Source organism: Triticum dicoccoides, chromosome 2B, assembly GCF_002162155.2.
Source record: "Triticum dicoccoides isolate Atlit2015 ecotype Zavitan chromosome 2B, WEW_v2.0, whole genome shotgun sequence".
In the NCBI taxonomy this organism is placed as follows: domain Eukaryota; kingdom Viridiplantae; phylum Streptophyta; class Magnoliopsida; order Poales; family Poaceae; genus Triticum; species Triticum dicoccoides.
In genome coordinates, this window is record NC_041383.1 from 377,788,303 (window position 1) to 377,813,396 (window position 25,094).

General features: G+C 57.2%; 1 protein-coding gene across 3 annotated transcripts in view; it reads right to left on the bottom strand.

The window, feature by feature from the left end:
* LOC119363747 (pentatricopeptide repeat-containing protein At2g41720-like) overlaps positions 1–25,094 on the bottom strand; it is a 74,644-nt gene that overhangs the window by 11,339 nt on the left and 38,211 nt on the right. For 2 of the 3 annotated variants that reach the window (XM_037629114.1, XM_037629116.1), the window contains 2 exons: positions 12,009–12,113; positions 11,446–11,566 (listed from right to left, as the gene is read on the bottom strand). In XM_037629114.1, the coding sequence (XP_037485011.1) occupies positions 11,446–11,566; positions 12,009–12,113 (226 nt within the window). The remainder of the gene's footprint in view (positions 1–11,445; positions 11,567–12,008; positions 12,114–25,094) is intronic. The other variant, XM_037629115.1, reaches the window with a different exon arrangement.

The following is a 25,094-nucleotide window of genomic DNA, read 5'->3' on the forward strand; positions in this document are numbered from 1 at the left end:
CACTTCGAGCACTTAAGATGAAGATGATGCGCCCGAAGCTCGTTGAAGACGATGGCGACGTGCTGGAGGTGCTCCGCCCACGAGGCGCTGTAGATAAGAATGTCATCAAAGAAAACGAGCACAAACCGATGTAAGTAGGGACGGAGAACGTCATTCATCAGGGCCTGGAAGGTTGCCGGCGCGTTGGCTAGGCCAAAGGGCATCACCAAGAACTCGAAGTGGCCGTGGTGAGTCCGGAACACCGTCTTGGCGATGTCGTCCGGGTGCATGCGCACCTGGTGGTACCCCGACCGGAGATCGAGCTTGGTGAAGAAGCACGCCCCATGGAGCTCGTCCAGTAGCTCATCGACCACCGGAATAGGAAACTTATCCTTGAGTGTGAGCGCATTAAGGGCGCGGTAATCAATGCAGAAGCGCCACGTGTCGTCCGACTTGCGGACAAGGAGGACCGGCGCGGTGAAGGGCGACGTGGAGATCCGAATGATGCCCGCGGCGAGCATGAGTGCACACTGCCGCTCCAACTCGTCCTTCTGCAGCTGCGGATAGCGGTAAGGACGAACTGCCACCGGTGCGGAGCCCGACAGTAGATGAATACGGTGATCATACACCCGGGCCGGTGGAAGGCCCTGTGGCTCGTCGAAGAGGTCGTTGTGCTGCTGCAGGAGGTGATCCAGTAGGGGATGCTCGGCCTCAGAGGTTGCCGCAGCCAGCTAGAGCTGCGGCGTCGCCGGAGCGGCGCCCCCAATGCCGTCCCACCGGATGCGGCGGCCCAGTCGCCAGAAGGTCATCGTCAGAGCGTCGAAGTCCCAAAGGATGGGACTGAGGGTCCGAAGGAAGTCGAAGCAGCCCAAGTCGATGCCCGCACATGTGATAGAGAAGTGTTCGTCGCCGATGGTGATGGGGACGTCCCGGGCGAGTCCATGACATCGGAGGCGATCGCCGTTGGCCACCGTGACCCGAAGTTGCTCCCCGCCCGTCGGCTGAAGTGCTAAGCGCCGCATGGTAGCCTCGGGCAGGAAGTTATGGGTGGAGCCTATGTCCACCAAGGCCACCAAGCGCTCGCCGTGGATCATCACCGGCAACAGCATGGTCCGCTCGTCGCGGATGCCCGCGAGCGCGTGGAAAGAGACCACGAGTGCCGTCGCCGGGGCGGCGGCGGGTGCGGCCTCCGCAGCTAGGGCTGGAATTCAGGCCGAGTCGAGCCAGCTCGGCTCGACTCGCTAGAGCTCGTTTCGTTAACGAGCTAGCTCGACTCGACTCGTTACTATAACGAGCTCAAACCCAAGATTGGCTCGACTCGTATAACTCGCGAGCTGGCTCGTTTAGCTTGTTAAGCTCGTTTAAGATATAAACATAAAGCCCTCAAATATGATAAAAATGATTATGTATATATTAAACATATATATCACTAAACAATTGTAATTTTCTTGTAACACATGAGTCTCCTAGGAGGCTAGGCCTTCAACTGCTCGGCCTTGGGTTGTGCGCTTGGGACGTAGGTTGTTTAGTGGCTGATCTTTCTTTGTATTGGGAGTGGCTGATCTATTGTATCGAGCCCAACGAGTTACACGAGTACTCGTGAGATTGACTCGTTTAACTTGGTCTATAAATGATCTTAAACTAAAGCTCGGCTCGACTCGTTATTCTTCGAGTTCGAGTTGATTCGAGCCGAGCCACGAGCTACTTGTTTAGCTCACGAGCTTCGAGCTTTTTTTCCAGCCCTATCCGCAGCCGCTGGGGGTGGCAGTGCGTCGGCCCCATTGGTCAGGGTGTCCTCCTCGATGTAGTCGGCCGTCTCCAAGTAGAAGAGGCGAGGGCAGACATGGCTCGGCGTATAGGGCTCGTCGCAGTTAAAACAGAGGCCCTGGCGTCGCCGCTCCATCTGCTCCGCCGGAGAGAGCCGACGGAAGGGCCGCGTCGCGGCCGGGGGTGGCCGGCCCGGCGCCGGGGCCTGCCGGGTGGCCTGTCGACCTCCTCGAGCCGGGGCTGCCTGCTGCATAGCCTGGGCGCGACACTCGAAGGCGCAGGCGTAGTACATGGCCGTCTGGTGATCCTGAGGTCCGCGAAGCTCCACGTCCACGTAGATGTGATCCGAAGGCCCCTGATGAAGAGGTCGGCCTGCTGCTGCGCCGTCACGCCCGAAGCGTGGCACGCCAGGGCCTGGAAGCGGTCGGCGAAGTCCTGACTGTGGAGGTGAAGGGAAGGCGACCGAGCTCCGCCAAGCGGCTCCCACGAACCGGAGGCCCAAAGAGGAGGCAGAGCTCGCGGAAGCGCTCCCAAGGGGGCATGCCGCCCTCGTCCTGCTCGAGGGCGTAATACCACGTCTGTGCCGCGCTGCGGAGGTGGTAGGAGGCGAGCCAGGCACGCTCCGATGCGAGGGTTCGCTGCCCGCGAAAGAACCAGTCGCACTGGTTGAGCCAGTTTAGGGGGTCCTCCGTGCCATCATAGGTTTTTTTGAGAAAACGCAAAAAGGCTTTTGCGTTTCATTAAATTGCAAAGAGAGAGATAGTTTGTTACATCCTCCTAGGAGGCACCATTACAGGCGAGAAACAAAAAATAACTTCAGTGTACATCCCAGGTCTGTGGGAGGATGACACGCAGGCCTCGAGCACCCGCGGTCGCCCAGAGCGCAGCTTCTTCTTTGATCTTTGCAACCAAGACGCTAGTCGAAGGGGTGGCTGCATTGAAGACACAATCGTTGCGATGCTTCCAGGTCATCCAAGGGATCAGCAGCGTCGCGGATGTTAGTCCTTTGTGCATCAGCTTGGGTGTGGTCTGGCGCGCCGTGTGCCACCAGGTCGACAGGGAGTTTTCACCATTAGGTGCACTGCAAGGGAGGTGCAGCCAAGACAGGGTGTCGTGCCGAATCTGCTTGGTGAAGGGGCAGTCCATGATCAGGTGGTTCATCGATTCCGGCATCTGATCACATAGCGGGCAGCGAGGAGGGTCCGGCAGTCCGCGGCGAGCGAGACGATCAGCTGTCCAGCATCGTCCCAAGCTAGCGAGCCAGTGGAAGAACTTCACTCGCGGGGGGGCCCAGCCTTTCCAATTAAGTTTCCATGCCGGGCAGGAAGTAGAGCCATGGAAGGTGGCTAGGTACGCGGACTGGGCGGTGTATGTGCCAGCAGCATTCCACTTCCAATGGAGCTGGTCTGGATCACCAGAGAGAGTGATATTCTCGATGGCCCTCCAGGTTAGCAAGTATTGGCCAATCTCTTGGATGCCAAGGGCGCCATGGATGTCTGATGCCCATGTGTGCGCCTGGAGGCCATCGGCCACTGTTCTTATTTTGCGGCGGCGCTTGGGGATGAGGGCATATAGCTGGGGGGCGATCTCAGAGATGGATTGCCCGTTGATCCATCGGTCTTCCCAGAACAATGCTCGCCGACCATCGCCAAGGACCATGGAGGTGGACGCAAAGAAGAATGCACGTTCCTCACTGGAGAACTGCAGATCGAGGCCAGCCCAGGCCCTGTTTCCGTCTGTGCGCGCGAACCAGAGCCATCTGGTGCGCAAGGCAAGGCCCGTGCGCTCCAGGTCATGAATGCCGAGGCCGCCTAGGTGTGTGGGGCGACAGACGCGGCGCCAGTTCACGTGGCAGTTGCCATTTTGAGCCTCGGTGCGGCCAGCCCAGAGGAAGCCTCTCTGGATCTTCTCAAGGAGTTTGAGGACTTTCTTCGGCGGCGCGAGCACAAGGAGTTGATGCAGGGGAATTGCACAGAGCACGGATTTGACAAAGGCGAGGCGTCCAGCCTTGTTCATGAGGTGCGCCTTCCAAGTGGGCAGCTTCCCGGCAGTCTTGTCGACGACGGGCTGCAGTTGGGCAGCAGTCGGGCGTCGCAAGGTGAGGGGGATACCCAGGTAGGTGATGGGGAACTGCGCGATGGGGCATCCCAGCGTCGCGATGGCCGGAGCGACCTCCTCGGCTACGCAACGAATCATCGTGGCCGTGCTCTTCTGAAAATTTATCCGCAGGCCTGAAGCTCTGCCAAAAAGCTGCAGAATCTCTCTGACCGCCAACGTGTCGCTGGGTAAGGGGTGGCAGAAGAGGATGACGTCGTCGGCATAAAGCGAGATGATGGGGATCGCACGACGGGGGTGCAGCTGTTGCAGGATGTTGAGTTCAGCAGCCCGGCGAAACAAGCGCCCCAACGTGTCGACAGCAAGCACAAAGAGCTGCGGTGACACCGGTCGCCCTGGCGGAGTCCACATCGATGCGAGATCGCCGGGCCAGGCGCGCCATTTAGGGGGACTCGGGTGCTGGCCGACGAGAGCAGGATGGCAATCCAGCCAAGGAAGCGATCACCGAACCCATATCGACGCAGGGCCTCGAAGAGGAAGGGCCATGAGACGGAGTCGAAGGCGCGGGTGAGATGAAGCTTGAGGAGGATGCGCGGAGCTCCCAGCTGGTGGAGGAGGCGCGCCGACTGTCGCACGATCAAGAAGTTGTCGTGGAGGCTACGTCCGTGGATGAAGGCGTTCTGGATGGGACTGATCAAGTCATTGAGCTTGGGCGCGAGGCGGAGAGACAACACCTTCGCGAAGATCTTGGCGACGAGGTGGATGAGGCTGATGGGCCTGTAGTCGAACAGGCTGGCAGCGTCGGCGCGCTTTGGGATGAGTGTGAGCAGCGCTTGGTTCAGATAACTGAATCCTCGTCCACGGAGCGAATGAAGCTGCTGGAAGGCGCAAATGAAGTCGTGCTTGACGACGGGCCACAGGATCGAAGGAACTCCGCGGTAAAGCCGTCCGGGCCGGGCGCCTTGCGCGCCGGCAGGCGTTTGATGGCTTGCCAAATCTCGTCTTCAGTGAATGGGGCCTCCAGGTCATCAAGGGCGGCCGGCTCGATGAGATGCTGCAGGTCAAGGGCGCAATCTCGAGGTCGATCGGTCCCGAGCAGAGAATCATAATGCGCGAAGGCCGCCGCAGCCATGTCAGTCTGGTCGGTGAGCACGACGCCGTCAACCGACAGGGAGTGGATCCTGTTCTTTTGCTTGCGATAAGTGCACTGGCGATGGAAGAAGGATGTGTTGGCGTCCCCGTCTTTGAGAGAAGAGATGCGCGCGCGTTGTCGAGCCAGGGTTCGCTCGAGCGAAGCGAGGCCAAGGTATGACAGCTTGATCTGTCGGCGGAGCCAGTCTTCGTGGGGCGTGAGCTGACGAAGCTCCTGGGCCGAGTCAAGACGCAGGAGCAGCTCGCGCGAGATCGCGAGCTGGGCACGGATGTTGCCCACGGCGCGAGCGCTCCAGCTCGTGAGTCTGCGTGCGGTGGCCTTCATGCGCCGCATTATGCGGCGGAACGGGCTCGGGTCGTCCACCGAAAACCAAGCAGCTGCAACCACGTCTTGGAAGCCAGCAATGCGCGTCCAGTATTCCTCGAATTGGAAGCGCCGGTGCATCGGGGGCGAGGGCGAGCAGTCCAGCATGAGCGGGCTGTGATCGGAAACAACCGAGGCAAGGCAGCGCAGGTGGCACTCGCCGTGCCGCTCCTCCCAATCCGCGGTGCAAAGGACTCTGTCGAGGTGGACCAACGTGGGCGGGGTCTGCTCATTTGACCATGTGTATCGTCGACCGTTGAGGTAAACCTCCTTAAGCGCGAGGTCGTTGATAACACGACGGAAGCGCCCCATCATGCGTCTGTTAATATTCCCGTTGTTCTTGTCTTCGTCTCGGTAGATCAAGTTGAAGTCTCCGCAGAGCATCCAAGGGCCGTCGCAGCTAGCACGGACGTCGCGGATTTCCTGAAGAAACGCGATCTTCTCCTGGTCTTGCTGCGGCCCATATACAATGGTCAGCCACCAGGGGGCGTCCACGCTCGATGGAGTCGAAACCTGGGTGGTGAGCGTGTTGGGGCTGAACATGTGATTGTCAACAGTCACCATCCTGCTCTTCCAGGCCAGCAGGATACCACCGCGAGTGCCAATCGCCAGCAGGTAAACATAGTCATCAAAGTCCGAACCAAGCGTTTCGAGGACAGTGGACATGTGGATGAATTCCATCTTGGTTTCCTGGAAGCAGACGATCGATGCGTCGGTAGACACGACCAGCGAGCGAATGGCGGTGCGCCTAGCGCGGGTGTTTAGTCCGCGCACATTCCAGACGATAATCTTCGGTCCATGATCCATAAAAGCATGATCGACACAGGGGGTACAAGCGCACAGCTAGGCCTCGATGGGCCTGCCAGCGATGACCGTAGTAACCGGTGCGACAGAGGGGTCGGCGGGAAGCTCGCGCCCAACTAGTGCCGCAATGGCCGCAAGGACCGTCTTGGGAATCGGCGCGGCAAAGATGTCATCATAAGCTTTCATGGCCTCCGGGGTGATCGCCTGATCCGCGTCAACGATGCCGAGCGTGCGCAGTATTTGCACCTGCGTGCGGCGTGCGGCAGTCGGCGGTGCCCCGATCTTCGTCTTGGCCACGGTGGCCGAGCGCCCGCGCCGAGGTTGGGCGAAGCTCAGCGGCTGTCTTCTCGGTTTACGGCCCGGAGCGGGGAGGACCGAGCTGAGCTGCCTGGTGGCCGCGGCGAGAAAGTCGCCAAGGGTCCAAGAGCTTGTCGAGGGGGCACGCGGGCGGCTGCGGCGGAGCGTGACAGGGGGGGGACGCGAAGCGCGTCGCACTTCTGATGGTCGGCGTTGGCGTCTGGACTGCATCTTCCTCCAATGGGCCGTCAGCGAGAGGGCCGGAGGGCGGTGGCCTGGGAGAGTCCAGGTTTTGGGGTCTTTGAAGGATCTGCAGTTGTGTGTGGGCCGCTTCAGGGCTTGCGGGCTGGCCATCAGGCACATCAGCAGTCGGAGCAATCAGCTGGCCATGGGTTGGCGGCTGGACGGCACCAGGTTGGAAGTCCCGTGCGTCCGCCCGCGCGGGAAGATCAGCATGTGGTGCGGCGGCCGTAGGCGCTGATGTGCACGAACTGACATCTTGTCCCGACAAAGGATCATCATCCACTGTGTCGACGGGCGGCACCATTGGGTGGGTGTCCAGGACCGCACTGCATGTGGGCTCAACAACAGTCGCCGTGCCCACCCGGTCGCTAGGCGACGCATGCGACGGGGCCGCGTCTGGCCCGGCGTCAGAGGTGGGGGGTGGGGTTGGCGCCAGCAGTTGGGGGCCAGATGGGGCAGCGACATGCGTGTCCCCCTGCTGAGGCGATCTTGTCGGGGGCAGTGGATAGGGGCCAGCAGGGGGGGGGCATGCACGGACTCCCGCTGAGGCGATCCTGTCGGCCTGGGATCTGCTGCCGCCGCAGCCTTGGTGAGCGCAGCCTCCTTTCTTTCACGCTTTTTCTTTCCTCCCCTCTTTCCTCTTTTAGCTTTGTGACGAGAGGGGTGGCCCTGGGTGCAGGCGGTGGGCCAGGCGTCCATACATCGGGCCGGCGACGGTACGGGCGGTGGCGTGTCTGCGCGCACGGCGTTGCAGACTCCGGACCAGCGATCGGCGACGGCTAGGCCGTCAGCGCGGTGCTGGCCACGGGGGTGCGTCCAGCCGGCAGCGTCGACAGTCATGCTGTCGGCCCGTCCCTCCGGAGCAGCGGAGTGCGGCGGCGCTTGCGGCCGCGGCGACGCGAACAGCCTCGTCCTGGGCCCTGGCCGGCATCGGCGTCGCCATCAGCCGCCGTGCGCCTGTCACCCGTGCCATCTGGGCGAGCTGTATGACCAGAGGGGGCGCGAGCTCGGTCTACGTCGGATCGGGCAAGGGCGATGGTGATGGGGTATGTGAGGGTGGTGACCGTGGGGGCGAAGGAGGCGGTGCGTCCCGGAGCGACCTCGACGATCTCCAGTGTCGCAGCGCGGCGGATGTCGGCAGGGTCGTGCGCGCGACCAGAGAGGCGGAACGTGGCCAAGTCGGCGCGGGAGCGTGTCTGCGGATGGAGGCGCTCAATCCAGACCCCGGTCCCGAGGATGTGCTCCGCCGTCGCTAAGTGCCAGGCATGGGCGGGGATGCCGCGGAGCTCGAGCTCGACGCGGTATTCGAACCCACCGGAGCCGGCGTGGGCAAGCTTGCACCAGGGGCGAAGCGACAGTGAGAAGCGCGGGCATCGAATGTAGTGGTCGCCGTTCATGCGGTCCTTGGAGGCGCGGGAGCCGAAGATGATCAGGAAATCTTCCGGCTTGTGGAGGTGGGTGGTGAAGTCGCCTTCTTCAAAACCGAACGTGGAGTAGAGGAGCTCAGCAACGTCGTCGGCGGACACCTGGGGACGAGTCCCAGTGATGGTGGCCACCATCGCCCGGCTGAGCACCTCCTCCGCTTCCACCATCTCAACAGTGCGCGACATGATGATGCGCGTTGGTGCAGCAGCGCTCACGTGCGCGACCGTGGCTGGGGCCGGTGGCTGGGGGGGGATCTGCACAACCGGAGCAGGGGCCTGTGTCAGGGGCGCGGCAGTCCGCTGGGCGGCGGGGGGGTCGCGGCCGGCGTGGTGCTCGGCAGCCCTTGGGGCGGCGGGTGGAACGCGCCCAGTGCGGCGGTGGAAGTCGTCACATCCACGGGAGTCGTGGCCGGAGATGAGGCACCGTCGGCAGCGAATGTCATTGGTGCAGTCGCGGACGCGGTGGCGCGGGTCGAGGCAGCGGAAACAGAGCCCGGCAAGCTCTTCGGGGGACGGGCTGCGCTGGCGCCGCGGCGACAGGCTCCGCGCAGGCTCGCGGCGAGGCCGACGTCGATTTCTGCGGCGTGGCTGCTGGTAGCCGTCGGCGTCCACCGAGGCGCCGTGCGAGACGCGGTGCACCTCCGAGCGGGGGCCAGGGGCGGGCGGAGGCGGGCAGTCTGGGGGCCGCCGGGGCGGGGCCGCCGGGCGCCGGCGCAAGGACGATGTCGCGGACGGGCGGAGCCGACGGTGGGGTGCGAGCGACGTCGCGGTAGGAACGAGGGGGAGCCACGCTGTCCGAGCCGGAATCGGACCAGCGGCTGTCGCCGGAGGAGACGCGCTCGCCGGAGAGGGAGCGGGTGGGCGAGGGGGGGTGGGGGGCCATGGCAGAGCAAGGGAGGGGGGCTACCGGCGTGGAGTCGACGGCGGCGGGGTTGGTGGTGAGGGGAGCTAGGGGAGCGGGAGGGGCATCGCTCTTGTCCCTGGACCCATCTTGGCAGTTTGATCAGATTACCGTCGTGCCATCATAGGTGGCGAAGTCGATTTTGGCGAACCGCGGCGGGGTCTGTGCCGGAGCGTCATGTCGAACTGGCTCGGAGGAGCGGAGCAGGGCGGCCGGTGGTGCCTGGTCGGGGTACTCCGGGTAGCGACCTGTGGAGCCGGATGGCCCGCCAAACTGCGGGAACGGGGTCGGCTGCTCGGACGTCGCGGTGTAGACCGGCGGTGGTGAAGATCCAGCCGCCCACGCTGGTATTGGCGACGGAGAGGGCGGAAACAGGACCTGATTGATGGGCAGGCCGGCCTGCGAGGGCGCCCCCGAGCTGGGCAGGGGTGGCGCGGGAGGTTGCATCGGCGGCGGTGGAGTGTGGACCGGGGCGATGAGGGCTGCTGTTGCCGTGGTTGGCCACTGCGGCCAGAGAGGGCCCGCGGCCGGTTGGTGAGGAAGCAGCAGCGGCGATGGCGGCCCGCCGGGGTGGCCCGCCGGAAGCTGCAGCAGCAGGAGGCCGCCGCCCGCGGCGGCGCCCTGTGACGGCCATGGCAGCGCGGGGTGGCCGTAGGCGGTGATCGGGGCAGCCGGCGGTGGAGCGTAGGGCCCCGCCATGTGCAGCTGGAGGCCCTGGACTGCCGTCAGAAGATGCTGCAGCGTGAAGGTCATCTGCTCCGGCGTGAAGACGGCGATCGGCGGTGGCGCGGGGGTGACTGGGGCCGGCGGCGTTGGGGCCGGCGGCGTTGGGGCACCCGCGGTGGTGCTCGGCCCCGGCAGCGTCGGAGCTCCGTTGGTGGTCATCGGGGGAGCGGATGGCGCGGCGGTGGTGCCGGTGGGCAGCGCCCGCGTGGGAGATTGGAAGACATGATCGAACTGGAGTCTCTGGATACCAAATTGGTAGAACCAGGGGTCCTACCGGACCTGCTCCGGAGGTTGTAGGGGAAGGATGGAGCGGGGCGAGGTGATGAGCGGGCGCGCCGGCGGCTGGGCGCCGTCACGTAGGAGGGAGATGGCGGCGGCGGCTAGGGTTGGAGGCGGCTAGGGTTCCGACTCCTCTGGGAGCCGGGCAACAGGAATAATAATATTCTTATTGCTTGCTCTCAAAAGTGTTTTACATCTAGTATTTATAACCTCAATACGAATAGCCTAAGATAACTTGTGGGCCAAGCCCCTGACTACTGCCCGGTGGGCCTCCTCCGGTTATAAGCTAAACCGGTCATAACAGTTCCAATCGCTGAGATTGGAAAAGAAACATACTTCGTATTATACGCTGGTATTGGGTAGGAAACAACCAACCAAGCGCGCCCTATAGATTCTAGAACATGTAGCGTATGTCTATTTAAATAGCTAACTATTTCTTATGAAGCTAATATGTGCCTCTTTCAACAGCTAAAGAATAAAGATTTCATATGAAGCGGGTATTATGGCTGCCTGCTGTTTTCTTAAACCCCAAGTGACTGCAAATTTTCTCATGACCAAATTATTCAAATGCCACATCTTTCAGAGTATTGGCAGCATAAGGTAAACTCACAGTAGACACTGAAAGAATACATGAGATTAGTGGCAATAGGCCAGTCCTTTGCAGATTTATGGCAACAGGCCGGTCTTTTGCAGATTGGTGGCAACAGCCATCACCTCCATCCCAGCGGTCGTAAGGGCAGGGCACCTCCACGGTGATCGTGCTCATGGTCTAGTGAATTTGGGAGCATCGCAACGAGGCCATTTTCAAGGGTATGCAAACTCAGTATCGCTAGCCTGTGACACGGTTAAAGCTGAGGCCCAACTATGGGAGAAGGTGGGAGCATTGGGTCTTGTGGTGATGCTTCCGGTGGCGCCTTAGCTTGCAGGTGTGTGGTATTCTACTTGTGGGTGTGGCCCTCTTGGGCTCATACACAACTCTCTTTTTCTATATATGCAAGACAGAAGCTTTTGCATTTTCTCAATAAAAAAGTATACGAGATGATGGAAGGCTATGCCTCATATAGGTAGCATAGATGGTTCAGTTCGCTGTCTAAATGCCACAGTTTTATGTTTACTGAATATCTGGATTACATGATGTAGCTATGTCTTTTACTATTTCTTTCCTATCACAACTATAAATTAACAAACATAAGATACTCGGACACTTTATTGACTAAAATATCAAAAAATGTTCCCTGTACAAAAACTGTTGAAAAATATGACACTTCCTGGAAAAGGATAAAACCATGTAAATGTTAAGGTCTACAACAATGATAGTTCAACAACCACAAGCACCAAACAAGACATGTTCTAGATTTGACTAGGTCACTAATGGCAAGGGGAAAACAGAAATGTTGAAAGAGGTTCTTGCATGATAAAATAGTACTTCTGCTAAAGTTAAAGAAGTAACATACTTATTTTTTCCTGCATAAGAGTGACATAATCCATGCTATTGTCCCTCCAAATATATGGAAGAACATTTTGATACATATATAGTGTTGGACAGACTCCAGCATCCTCCATCCACTGCAAAACCTACATGTTCCAGAAAACAAAGGAGTTGCCCATAAACAACCACGAGCCTTGGTTTTTGTTTATATAATGGAGGCTCAAATACCCGTCCAGTACTAGCATTTTATTGCTGACATTAGAGCTTTGCTCATGGAAGAAGTAACTCAAGCAAAACTTTCAATGTAATGTCAAATCACTTGCTTCTGCCACAGTTCTTATGATCCCAGAAGCACATATTGGTGCAGGTTTTACAAGGACCAACATAATACAGGTCAAAACAGAAGAAAAAAATGTGAGGGTTTTTTTCTGAGGTAAAAATGTGAAGTTGTTCCAAGATAAATGTGTATCTGCAGTACACCATCATGTTGCCAGAGCACAGTTGTGCAAATTGAATGTACCAGATATAGATGTCCATGCAAATATGCAATCATAAGTGAAACAGATACTAGTGAATACCCATCTTTACCTCGACATACTTTCTCCATTTTCCAACTGCTAAGAGATTTCTCAGCAGAACCTTATAAGTAGAAAGGCCTACAGTAGAGCATGAACTCACCATCTTGTAAAACAGCTGCATTAGAGAAAATTAAGTATCTTAGGCCCATCTTTACAAGGACTCAGGGTAAAACATAAACTGGAAAGCACATCCAATAATCCAAGCACCTTTATTGAAACTATTTCCTCACAAGTCCAGTGTTTAGATATGAGATTACATGGGTCCCTCGAGTATCAACGTATTTTCATGAAAGAAAAGACGGTGGTTTGATGGTCTTGAAACTAGTCAAGAAGCTAGCGTTCTTAACTATAAAACCAGCTTCTTCGGGCCAAGAATATCAGGAATATAGTTATATAGGTGATACATGAAGTACTCCATCCATACAAAATTGTTTGAAGTTCTAGCTTTGTCCCAAGTTAAACTTAAAAAAATTGACCAAGTCTACAAAAAAAAATATTAACATCTAACGACACCAAATTAGCTTCATTAGATTCATCATAAATAATTAAATATCCATGCAAATATGCAAGCTTTGATGTTGTAGATATTAGCATATTTTTTCACAAAGAAGGAAAAGCAGTTTGTTACAAAGCTTGCCAAAGCAAGCACAAGGAAGCAACAAGCCAATTACTCGAGTAGACAAAAACTACTGCTTAAGCCCTTCCTGTTAGAAGGGATAGAGAGATTGGCGGAATAGTTCGGTATATTGCTTGAGGCTCGTGGGCATTTATATAGGAGTACATGATCTACTTGGAGTACAAGACAAGTCAGAATACTTCCTAGTCTATCCTATGTTTCCAATACAATCACGTTACTCAACATCCCCCTGCAGTCACAACGGTAGCGACCCAGACGGTGAGACTGGAGAAGAATCCGAAGGCAAGCCGACGGACACGCCCCCACAGTTGTAACGGTCGATGCATCGCGAAAGTCGTGGCTGGAGTGAAAACCGACGAGGTTGCTCAAGCAAGGCGGTAGCCCTTTGTGTCGTTTGTCGATGTAGCCGAGAGCATGGATGGTGTAGCTGTGGTCGCGGTAGCCGTGCAAAAAATGCCGTGGTCGATGTCGAGTCGGGGTAGCCGGTGTCGAGGAAGTCGCCGTGGAGCCGCGAATGCAAGGAGGCGCCGAGTTAGCATGGGCGCAGTGGTGTCGAAGTAGGGGTGCGCCGGGAAGAAGACGTTGACGACGCGTCGCGGCGGGTTTGCCAAGCCCAGGGACACATCGTGGACGAAGGCATGCGTCGGTGTTGCCAGCACCGGGCATGCGTAGACGGACAAAGACGAAGTTGACGAAGCGTCGCGCCACGCTTGCCAGGCCCGGGGACACATCGTGGACGAAGGCACGCATCAGTGTTGCCAGCACCGGGCATGCGTAGACGAGGGACCTGCACAAGCTGTACGCCATGTCAAGGAGTCGGAGGGGCCAGCAGAGAAGTAGACTCGACGACGGTTGTGGCGCCAATGGGCATGGGGGGGCCGATGTCACCAACGGTGGTCGGAGTAGACGAAGTGGTCGGGGAAGATGACGGCAACGCTGGCGACGGGCTGGTGCTGGACGAAGACGAAGGGGGGTGGACTGGCGGCGGCGGCTACAGGCGTAGCGACGGCGGCGGCCAAAGCAGAGCGGCAGCGGCGGCTTGGTTACGAGCACGGCGGCGATGCTCGAAGTAGGCGAGGAACCCAACAGCGTGACGAAGACCGGCGCGGACGGTGGCGTTCCCGCGCCAAGGGAGGCGGCGCGGCGCATGGCACGGGAAGTCGACGCGCGTGGACGGTGGTGGACCGCGGGTCGCGGCGCCACGGCCCGAAGGGGCGACGCGGCGGCAGCAGGCGGGTCGAGGCGACGAAGGGAAAACCTCAGGGCGGCGGCGGGGACCGCATATCGCGGCACTACGGCCCGAAGGGCGCAGCGGCGACATGCGGGTCGGTACAACCGCGGGGACGGCCTCGAGGCGGCGGGCGGGACCGCGTATTGCGGCACCACGACCCAAAGGGACGACGCAGCGGCGACGAGCGAGTCGATGCAGCTGCGAGGAGAACCACAGGGCGGCGGCGCTGCGGCCCGACGGGGCGACGCAGCAGCAGCCCGTTACTTGATCGGTGGAGGGGCGCGCTGAACTCGGGCACGATCTTCACGGGACCTGCAGAGGCGCGAGCAACCGACGGGCCAGGTCGATCGCGGGGCGTAGATGACGCGGATCGCGGCGGCGAGCAGGTCATCAAGCCGATCGCGTGCGAGATCAGGGACGCCGCTCGGTGAAGGCGGGGTAGCGGCGGAGTCCAAGATGAAGACGGCGATGACGGACGGCGTGGGACGTCATGCGACCGGCACCCGGGCTGCCAAAGCAGCGCCGGCGCCCGGGCAGCGAGGCCCAAGCGACCAACGTAGCAGCGGCGCCCAAGCTGAGACAGTCACGAGCCTGACGCCGCCGGGGACGAGGCCGGCGAGGTAGACCGCAGGGCCGCCGTGCGGACGCGGCAGAGGCGTGTGGCGTGGATCGATGGGTGGGCCGTCGCGCAAAACGGCAGCTGTGATGGGCCGCTGCATCGCGCGAGGCCGCCGGGTTGGGCGATGCAGGAGTCCGGTCGGAGCAGGGCGACGACGGCAGGTGTAAGGCGACGAGCGGGCCGATGCGCGGACAACGGCTGGCCCTGACGGGCCGCCTCGGCACGCGTGGCAGCCGGGTTGGAGGAGAGGCCGGCCGGTCGCGCCGGGGTCGGAGTAGAGGCGCGTTGGTGTCGACAGCGGCGGCGGGCGACGCAAACCGATCAAGCATAGATCGGAAAACCAAAAAGAAAACGCCGATCAAAACGACCGGCGAGGGAGAGAGAAAAACCCGGAGCAAGGGCTCAGGAAAAAGACTCTAGGGCAGCCGGTCAACATGACCGGCGGACGAACCCTAGGTACGGGCGGCGCGGCCCCTGGCGACGGTCATGGAGGGCGACCGCCCCGGGTGCGGAAGCGGTGGGTGGCGGCTAGGGTTTGGACCGGTTAGGCTGATACCATGTTAGAAGGGAGAGAGAGATTGGCAGAATAGTTCGTTGGCAGAATAGTTTGTTGTATTGCTTGAGGCTCATGGGTATATATATAGGAGTACATGATCTACTTGGAGTACAAGACAAGCCAGAATACTTCCTAGTCTATCCTATGTTTCCAATACAATCACGTTACTCAACACTTCCTAAGACAAAATACAAGCAACTTTTTTACCAACAAATAGACTACATATTAAGCAAAGCCAATCTACATAGGGCAAACTCCTCATGAGCAAGGGGCGCCACATCCACTAGTTGGAGTATCTTTCCACACATTCCAGAGAATATATATGAGCAGCCCGCTAAAACACCCTCGCATATCCTTTTCGCAAGCCTTCAGTAAAGCCTCTCATCAAGCATCATAGTTCAGAGAAACGGAGATTGGTTTTAGGTGTGGAATGAGAAGGCCATTCCAGCCCACTAAGGAAGTCATGATCTCCTACCTGATGGGCAAGATATGCAGAGATGGTTCTCCTCAATTCCACAAAAGAACGTGTATCTGCTCGTGAGGCCAACCACGTCGCCCAAGATTGTTCGTGTTGGGGAAGGGTCCCCCCGTTACCCAGACTCGACATCTTTCTAGACTTGGTGGAAAACCTTATAACCTCGCGGGATTGCCATGAAGTCTGACACCATGACGAATGCCACCAGCTCGCCCCGAAAAATCTACATCTTGAGAACCGAGCAGAACCCACAGCATATTCTCATGATATTCCCAGAGAAATAGACCAACTCGCCTTCAAGTACATCAGTTCATCTATGGTTAGGATTATAAACAGCCGGAGGGCAGATTTGTAACTTGTCTCCCTACCTTGCAATACTTGTTGGTTTCAGGTAGCTCCGCGTCGGGTCGCTGCGAACAGGGGCGCGTATCTCCACCTTAAGTTTCCCGCGCACCTCGCGGCAGTCTTTGTATCCGGCTAGGGGTGTAAAAGTTCACAGTCTAGCCTTGATGCTATGACAATTGGCGCCATCTATGGGAACCTAGCCAGAAGCAGTGTGACCAAGAGAGCACAACCATCACGGACCGATGCGGAAGGCCAGCTAATATCCACCCCGTGCACTCTCTTGGAGGCCTGGACAGGAAGGCAAGGAGATGGCACCACAGAAACATAAGCGCATCAAAGAGGAAGGAGACGACTCAACCCACGTAACCTACAAGCAGCACGCGCCAAGCTCGCACGACTAACAAAGCACATGAAACCTCCACCGATGTGCAGGTTGCCAGCTCGGAAGAATCTGCACAAGCCATTATCAACGAGGAAGTTGAAGCACTCTGGCAACAAGCCACAGACGCGAGCGCGAGGGCAGGAGAACTGCAAGCCATCCTAGAAGCATCCCAAGCGGACTCCATTCGCTTGGTGGCGCTCCTACACGAGGCCGCCAACATACATGCGCGACAAGTGACCACAATAGCCTTAGCAAAGCCGAACCCCCGCTCCGCATGGCTTAAACCAAGGAAATTCGCCACCACCAAACCCAAGAGTGTGATGCGGCAAGGGAGTAAGTTAAGGTGAATTCCGAAATCGTCAAGAAGCAAAGATGGCCAATAGGAAAAATGAATGTGTGGGCTAGACGGCCACTCCGAGGAGCTTCGGAGGTAGAAGCACTCCAGACCATCATCCTACGCAGGCATGACCAGATTGGTTACTCTGCGAAAGATGAGTGTCATTGGGTCTAGAGGAAGACAGTGAGCGCTTCAACAACTACATCTCCGCACAAACAATGCGCGCTCGAAGATGTGAAGTCATCAACATTGCCGACGAGCGCAACGCCCTTAGCCTAGGACTTGAAGTGAAGCCATGGCCGCACAAGTTTTGTCCAGCGGACCTCCCGAGCTAATAAGCAAGTGACGCCGACCTGAGCGGGTTCACCTATGTACGAGGCCGTCGTTGTTAGCCATGCTAAGCTCACGTCATAGGCTAATGTAGTTTTCTGCTTAAAATAAACATTGCATGCCTGCAGATGTGACACTTCCATGCAGCATGCACGTAGTAGATGGGGACGTGCAGTACGCACGATCTCGCTCCGTTCTTTCTGTTATAGTTAACCCGGTCAGCGTAGCGCGCTTGTGCATCTGGAGGTTGCGGGATGGCGCGGCCAATCCGGATCACAGCGAGCTGGCCGGGGTAGTTAGTCGTTTCCAATTTTGTAACAGAGATAAGAAGAAAAGGTAAGAGCAGAAAACGCTGCGCAGTTGGTGGCAGCACAAAACTGACTCTCTCTCTCTCGTTCGTCTACCTCCGTCTCTCTCTCTCGCTCGACCTCATCTCTGATCGCTCTCGCTAAGTCCGGCAACAACAATTGGCATCAGAGCCGTGGTGTTCGATCCACTCTCCGGTGGCCGGCGGTGTCCGATCCGCGGCGTACCATGTCAGATAGCGAGGAGGAGAAGATGAGCAAGACCGGGACCAAGTCGCCGCCGAAGACGCCGACGTCCAAGGCGCCGATCGCGCGTCTCACCGGCAGCGGCAGCGGCAGCGGCGAACTCCGTGTGGTGGAGCGCGTCGTGCGCGAGGAGTCGGGGACGTCCATGATGCTCACCCGTACCAATTACCAGGAGTGGGCGCTTGTGATGCAGGTTAAGCTGCAAGTCGCACGCGTCTGGACCGCGGTGATCGAGGACGGCGCCGAGGAGAACGACGACCGGCGCGCGCTACAGATCATCCTCACCGGCGTTCCGCCGGAGATGCTGCGTGTGCTGGCTGCGAAGGACACGGCGAAGAAGGCGTGGGAGACCATCAAGACGATGCGGATGGGCAGCGAGCGCGCCCGTGAAGCCAAGGCGCAGGTGCGCCGGCGGGAGTTCGAGGATCTCCGTTTCAAAGACGGGGAGTCCGTCGAGGATTTCGGGCTGCGGCTTTCTGGCCTCGTCGCCGACCTGGAGCTGTATGGCGACCCTGTCACCGAGCACAAGGCAGTCCAGAAGTTTCTCCGAGTGGTGCCGCGGAGGTACCGCCCGATGGCCATGGCGATCGAATCCTTGATCGATCTGAAAACCATGTCCATCGAGGAGCTCGTCGGGCGTTTCTCTGCATGTGAGGACCACTACGACCTCGACGACGGCACGCAATCCACCGGGCGCCTTCTGGTCACTCATGAGGAGTGGCTGGCCCGGGAGAAGCTGGGCAGCGGCGCCGGCGGTTCATCGTCCGGCGGAGGCGGCGGCAAGAACAAGTCGCCGGGCAAGCCAAAACCTCATGGTGGCGGCGGTGGCAGACCTGCACCGGGCAGCGGCGGCGCGGGAGGATCCGGCGGCTCAGGCGGCAAGAAAAAGGGCAAATGCCATTATTGCAACAAGCCGGGTCATTGGAAGAAAGAGTGCTACACCAGGATTAAGGCGGAAGAAGAACGTGCAAAGCAGGGGCAAGCACATCTAGTCCGCGAAGGCGACGAGCACCATGAGGGACTTATGATGGCCGCGGTCACCACTTGTTTCACCACCAGCATCGTGGCGCCCCAGCAAGTTCATCTCAATGAAGAGAAAGTGCATCCAGAGATCTCACCGCCGGGGCTGTGGTACTTTGATACGGGAGCTACAAGCCACATGACTGGTGACAGGGGCATGTTCAGTACTCTTGATGAATCTGTGCAAGGGACTGTAAAGTTCGGAGATGGATCACGCGTTGCAATCCGAGGAAGAGGTTCAGTGATCTTCAGAGGACAGAGCGGCAACCAACGCGCACTATCAGAGGTTTACTTTATCCCAAGTCTTAGCAGCAATATAATTTCAGTTGGCCAGCTGGATGAAGGGGGGTGCAGAATTCAGATTCATGAGGGACTGATGACAATTCATGACACCGTCGGGCGCATGATGGCTCACATCCGGCGTTCGATCAGTCGTTTGTACACTGCCGTGCTCACCATTGACACACCGGCGTGCCTGCTGACGAAGAACGACGACGAGACCTGGCGTTGGCATGCTAGGATGGGTCATCTACACTTCAGGGCACTGTGTGCCATGTCCTCCAAAAGCATGGTACGTGGGATGCCGCTGATCGACCGCGTCGACGAGTACTGCGACGGATGCACCCTCGGCAAGCAGCACCGTGCACCATTCCCGCAGGCAGCAGCGTACAGGGCCGAACAAGGCTTGGAGCTTGTCCACACTGACTTGTGTGGTCCGATCAGTCCACCCACTCTTGGAGGCAACAAGTATTTTTTGCTTGTAGTTGATGACTTCAGTCGATACATGTGGTTGGCCGTACTGAAGACAAAGGACGAGGCATTCAGCTGCTTCAAGAGGATTCAGGCTGCTGCTGAAACTGAAGGAAGATGCAGGTTGCGTGCGTTCCGGTCTGACCGGGGCGGCGAGTTTAATTCTGGTGAGTTCGTGGAGTACTGCGACAAGCTCGGGGTCAAGCACTACACGACTGCACCGTATTCGCCGCAACAAAATGGTGTCGTTGAGCGGCGTAATCAGACTGTTGTCGAGATGGCGCGGTGTTTACTGAAGAGCATGGGCATGCCCGCTGTGTTCTGGGGCGAAGCAGTGAGGACGGCTGTATACATTCTCAACAGATCACCGACCCGCAGCCTCGATGGTGTCACGCCGTATGAAGCATGGCACGGCAGGAAGCCGAACGTGCAACACCTGCGTACCTTCGGCTGCACAGTACATGTGAAGAAGCTCGGACCAGGGGTGACCAAGCTCACTGATCGCTCAACTCCCATGGTGTTTATTGGCTATGAGGAGGGTGCCAAATGTTATCGCGTCTACGACCCAGTGGCGAAAAAACTTCAGGTAACTCGTGACATTTTATTTGAAGAGAGCAGGCCATGGACTTGGAGCACCCCGGGCACGAGCGCGGACACCGCAGCGCCGGTGACATTTACCGTGGTTTACACCATGGATGATGGTGTCCAGGAGATCGACAGTGGGTCGACCACCCCGCTGGCCACCCCTCGGACCGCGGCGACACCCTCTACACCAGCCTTGGGGACGCCGCGATCTCCTGCAGTTGCCACACCTGTGGTGGACGCGCCCGAGTCATCGCAGTACAAGCCGGTGACACGCATGGACTCGCCGAGGGCTAGTGGGGACACGCCTCCGTCATATGACTCCAGGCATGATGTGCCAACGGGGCAGCCAGTTCGCTACCGGAGCTTCACGAGCGTGCTGGAGGAGACCGAGGATCAAGCGGTGCGTGAGCAGTTCGAGCGGTGCCTGCTCGTGCGCTGCCTGTTCAGTGCCGAGGAGCCGCGTGGCGTGGACGAGGCGCTCGCAAGCAAGGCATGGAAGGGCGCCATGGACGTCGAGATGCAGTCCATCATCGACAACAAGACATGGGAGCTTGCTCAGCTCCCAGGTGGACACACGGCGATCGGTCTCAAGTGGGTATATCGCGTCAAGCGCGACCCGGACGGCAAGATCATCAAGTACAAGGCCCGCTTGGTGGCGAAAGGCTATGTGCAGCGAGAAGGCGTGGACTTCGAGGAAGTTTTCGCGCCGGTGGCACGCATGGAGACTGCAGCTGCTTCTTGCGCTCGCCGCGCACTCCGGCTGGGAGGTGCACCACATGGATGTAAAATCCGCTTTTCTCAATGGTGACCTCGCCGAGGAAGTGTACGTGGCGCAGCCGCCGGGGTACATCACCGCCGGCAAGGAGCAGCAGGTCCTGCGGCTTCGGAAGGCACTCTACGGGCTACGGCAAGCTCCGAGGGCCTGGTACGCGAAGCTAGACGAGAGCATGAGCATGTTGGGGTTCACGCGCAGTCCACTGGAGCACGCCGTGTACCGCCGTGGCAATGCTCACTCGTTCCTGCTAGTGGGCGTGTACGTCGACGACCTCATCATCACGGGCACTGACCAAGCATCCATCATCGAGTTCAAGGGACAGATGCAAGAGCTCTTCAAAATGAGTGATCTTGGCCTTCTAAGTTACTACTTGGGCATTGAGGTAACACAAACCAGAGACTCCATTACTTTGTGTCAGAGGAATTATGCAGAAAAAGTGCTCGAGGTGGCTGGAATGGATGGATGTAATGCATGCCAAACTCCCATGGAATGCCGGCTCAAGCTGAAGAAAGATGATGAAGCAAAATTGGTTGATGCCTCGCTGTACCGTACCGTGATTGGGAGCCTGAGATACTTGGTTCACACCAGGCCAGACATCACACATGCGGTTGGGATAGTGAGCAGGTTTATGGAGAAGCCCACTGTGACTCACTGGACAGCCGTGAAGCAAATCCTTTGGTATGTGCGCGGCACTCTGAACTATGGCTGCTGCTACCGGCGTGGCTCCGGCAAAGCTGAACTGATTGGTTACAGTGACAGCGATCACGCCGGAGATGTTGGAGATCGCAAGAGCACCTCGGGTCAGATCTTCTTCCTTGGTGAGAACCCAGTGTCATGGACCTCTCAAAAGCAAAAGATTGTAGCCATCAGCTCATGTGAGGCGGAGTATGTTGCAGCAGCCGCAGCCACTTGCCAAGGTCTTTGGTTGAGCCGTCTTCTTGCAGAGATGAGAGGAGAAGAAGAAGCAAGCTCATTCAAGCTTCTGATTGACAACAAGTCTGCAATCGCACTGGCCAAGAACCCCGTTCACCACGACCGAAGCAAACATATTGATATCAAGTTTCATTTCATCCGAGATTGTGTTGAAACAAAGGAGGTGCAGATTGATCACGTTGGCACTGATGATCAGGTTGCTGATGCCTTGACAAAAGCGCTGGGTCGGGTGAAGTTCGTCGAGCTGCGTCAGAGGCTGGGAGTGAAGGTAATTAGCAAAGGACGCTGAGCTTAGGGGGGAGAAATGTTAGCCATGCTAAGCTCACGTCATAGGCTAATGTAGTTTTCTGCTTAAAATAAACATTGCATGCCTGCAGATGTGACACTTCCATGCAGCATGCACGTAGTAGATGGGGACGTGCAGTACGCATGATCTCGCTCCGTTCTTTCTGTTATAGTTAACCCGGTCAGCGTAGCGCGCTTGTGCATCTGGAGGTTGCGGGATGGCGCGGCCAATCCGGATCACAGCGAGCTGGCCGGGGTAGTTAGTCGTTTCCAATTTTGTAACAGAGATAAGAAGAAAAGGTAAGAGCAGAAAACGCTGCGCAGTTGGTGGCAGCACAAAACTGACTCTCTCTCTCTCGTTCGTCTACCTCCGTCTCTCTCTCTCGCTCGACCTCATCTCTGATCGCTCTCGCTAAGTCCGGCAACAACAGTCGTGCAGGCGGCACGAGGCGACGAAACCACCATGGCCAAGAGCCTTCTTCTCAAGATCTCTAGGATGGCTCGGTCGTGGTACCTAGCGCTCGCTCCTAGATCGGTGCACTTGGGAACAACTTTGCTAGCATCTTCATGCTGACTTCCAAGGGAATGAGACGAAGGAGGTGACCGCCGTCAAACTCTACACGCTCATTCAAGATCCACGCAAATCTATCAAAGCATTCCAAAAGCGCTTCACCGGCATATAGTGTCAAATCTGCACCATCACCGACGAGAGCGTGTGCTTCGCCACGCGATTGGCGATATGTGACCCAGCCCTCTACGCCAAGTTGCATCAAAGTCTACGGTCAACAACTAAGAGGCTCTACGCCATCATGAGGAAGTACTTGCTCCAGGAGTAAGGGGAGCAACAACAGAACAAGGAGCATTCTGCACACGAGGCAACTCAAGCCAACCCAAGAAGATACCCAACTGTGCCCTCACGGTATTTACCGAGTGAAGGTAGACGGATAGCATCCGCAAGCCCGTGTGATGCGGGAGGAACACCAGGATCGTGCGCGCCAAAGCGACCATGGGTAGCGGAGCCGAGGTCATGGGCCCAATCACCGAGGACGCGATGTCAACGACCAAGGCAAGAGGTTCTGCAAGCTACATCAATCATACAACCAGTATGCTGAGTGATGGGATCAAAAGGATGCATGAGTAAATCTAGTGAACCATAGAGGTGGGATTCAACCATCATCACGCATGCCTCAAAATTCATTAATCCGGTCAGCACTCCAACCCCTCTAGGATTCGTGCATCGGCTCGGACATGCGCTAACTGAGGACGCGAAGTCAACGACCAAGCAAGAGGTTTTGCAAGCTACATCAATCATACAACCACTAGTATGCTTAGTGATGGGATCAAAAGGATGCATGAGTAAATCCAGTGAACCATAGAGGTGGGATTCAACCATCATCACGCATGCCTCAAAATTCATAGATCCGGTCAGCACACCAACCCCTCTAGGATTCATGCATCGACCCGGACATGCGCTACTTTACCGCCCAGGCCTACGAGGGGCTACTGCCGGGGAAGGTTCAATGTGCTACTTGGACTCAATGTCTTACTAGACTTTGCGGAAAACCTTATAACCTCTCGAGATCTCCACCAACTTGACACCCCGCGGGATTGCTACCAACCAGAAACCCAATAGGATTTCCACCAAGTTAATACCTTGAGGAATGCCACCAGGTCGGTGCCTCGGGAAAACTACATCTTCAGCACCAAGTGGGATCCACGCATATTCTCAGGATATTACAGAAGTAAAAGGCCAACCCGCCCTCAGGTACATCAGTTCATCTAGGGTTAGGATTGTAAATAGTTGAGCGTAGATGTAACTTCATGTACCCGCTCCACTACCCCTCCCCCCTCACAAAGGGGCCAATATCTGGAATGAAGAGTGACTTGTCTCCCTCCTTGCAATACTTGTTGATTTCTTGTTGCTTTCAGGTAACTTCATGTTGGGTCACGGCAAACGGGAATGCGTGTCTCCACCTCAAGTTTCCCACGCACCCCGTAGTGGTCTTCATATATGGCTAGCGGTGCGACAAGTTCATTGTCTAGCCTCGATGCTACGACAGTCGGCGGTGATGACATGATTATGAAAGAGCCAAGCAAGAGAAAAAATGGCATTTGGCTCCACCTTCGCTACCATATCTTGCTTCCTACAAAAGGAGATGAGCTACCCAAGAACCAACCAAAATAAGGGACTTGGCCAAATACACGCCATCAAGCGAGCGAATCCAGCATATGGAGTAGGCCACAAAGGGTTAAGGACCACCTCTGCAACTCCTTCCAAATGTGAACAAAGTCCACTAGCTCAACCACATCACTTAGTCTGGTGAACGACCCAATCTAATTGTCATTTTCAAGTTGTGTTCAAACGGCCCGCTGCTTTTAAACAAATTTGGGGTACGGCCTTTAAAGGGTCGTCGGCCAGCCCACAATCATGCCACAATAGGGTGTTTCGACCATTATCAATGGTGACCTTGGTACAAGAGCCACTACTCGGGAAAAGCTTATAGGTAGAGGCTTAACAGCAACGCGGGTCTAACGTGCGCGCTACTGCTATTTACCAGTAGCGCGGGCTAATCAAACTCGCTACTGCTACATAGTTAACAGTAGCGCGGGTAAGAAGGACGACGTTGCTGCTAAGTGGACCCCGCAGTACCCACCAGGGTACGCAAAGTAGCAGCATGTTTGTCCCGCACCGCACTACTTCCAAGTTATTAGCAGTAGCGTGTGTCCAAAGCCCACCGCTGCAACTACTCTTGCACTATGCCACCTGGTGGGCCCCGCTTAGCAGCAACGCGTCTTGCCTATACAGGACCCGCGTTGCTGCTAAGGCACAACAGCCACCTTTCCCCAATCCCCCTCTCCCCCCTCCCCCCTCCACCTCCTCTCTCCCTCACTTTCTCGCTCACTTTCTTCTCCCCCATTACTACTACCTAGCTTTCTTCTCTCTTCCTTCTCCTACCTCTCTTCTCTCTGCTTTAATGCCCCGTCCACCATCTCCATTAATACAACCCTTTTCTCTCTTCCTCACTTTTCTCTCCTCCCTCCACTAGTCATCTCTCCTTCCCCAACTAGCTAGCTCTATCATCCCCAACTAGATTTATTCTTTAATGAAGTAAAGTCATCTAGTCACCGTGCTTCTCTCTCGAAATAGCTAGGTGAGTAAAAAATTGTGATTTGGAAGAATTATTGGAAAATATGTGACCGATATGACCGAATAGGGCGATATGATGAAAATTGTGAGTGTGGCATGAGTTGCCGCCTATATGTTTATTTGTCGAATTGTGTTTG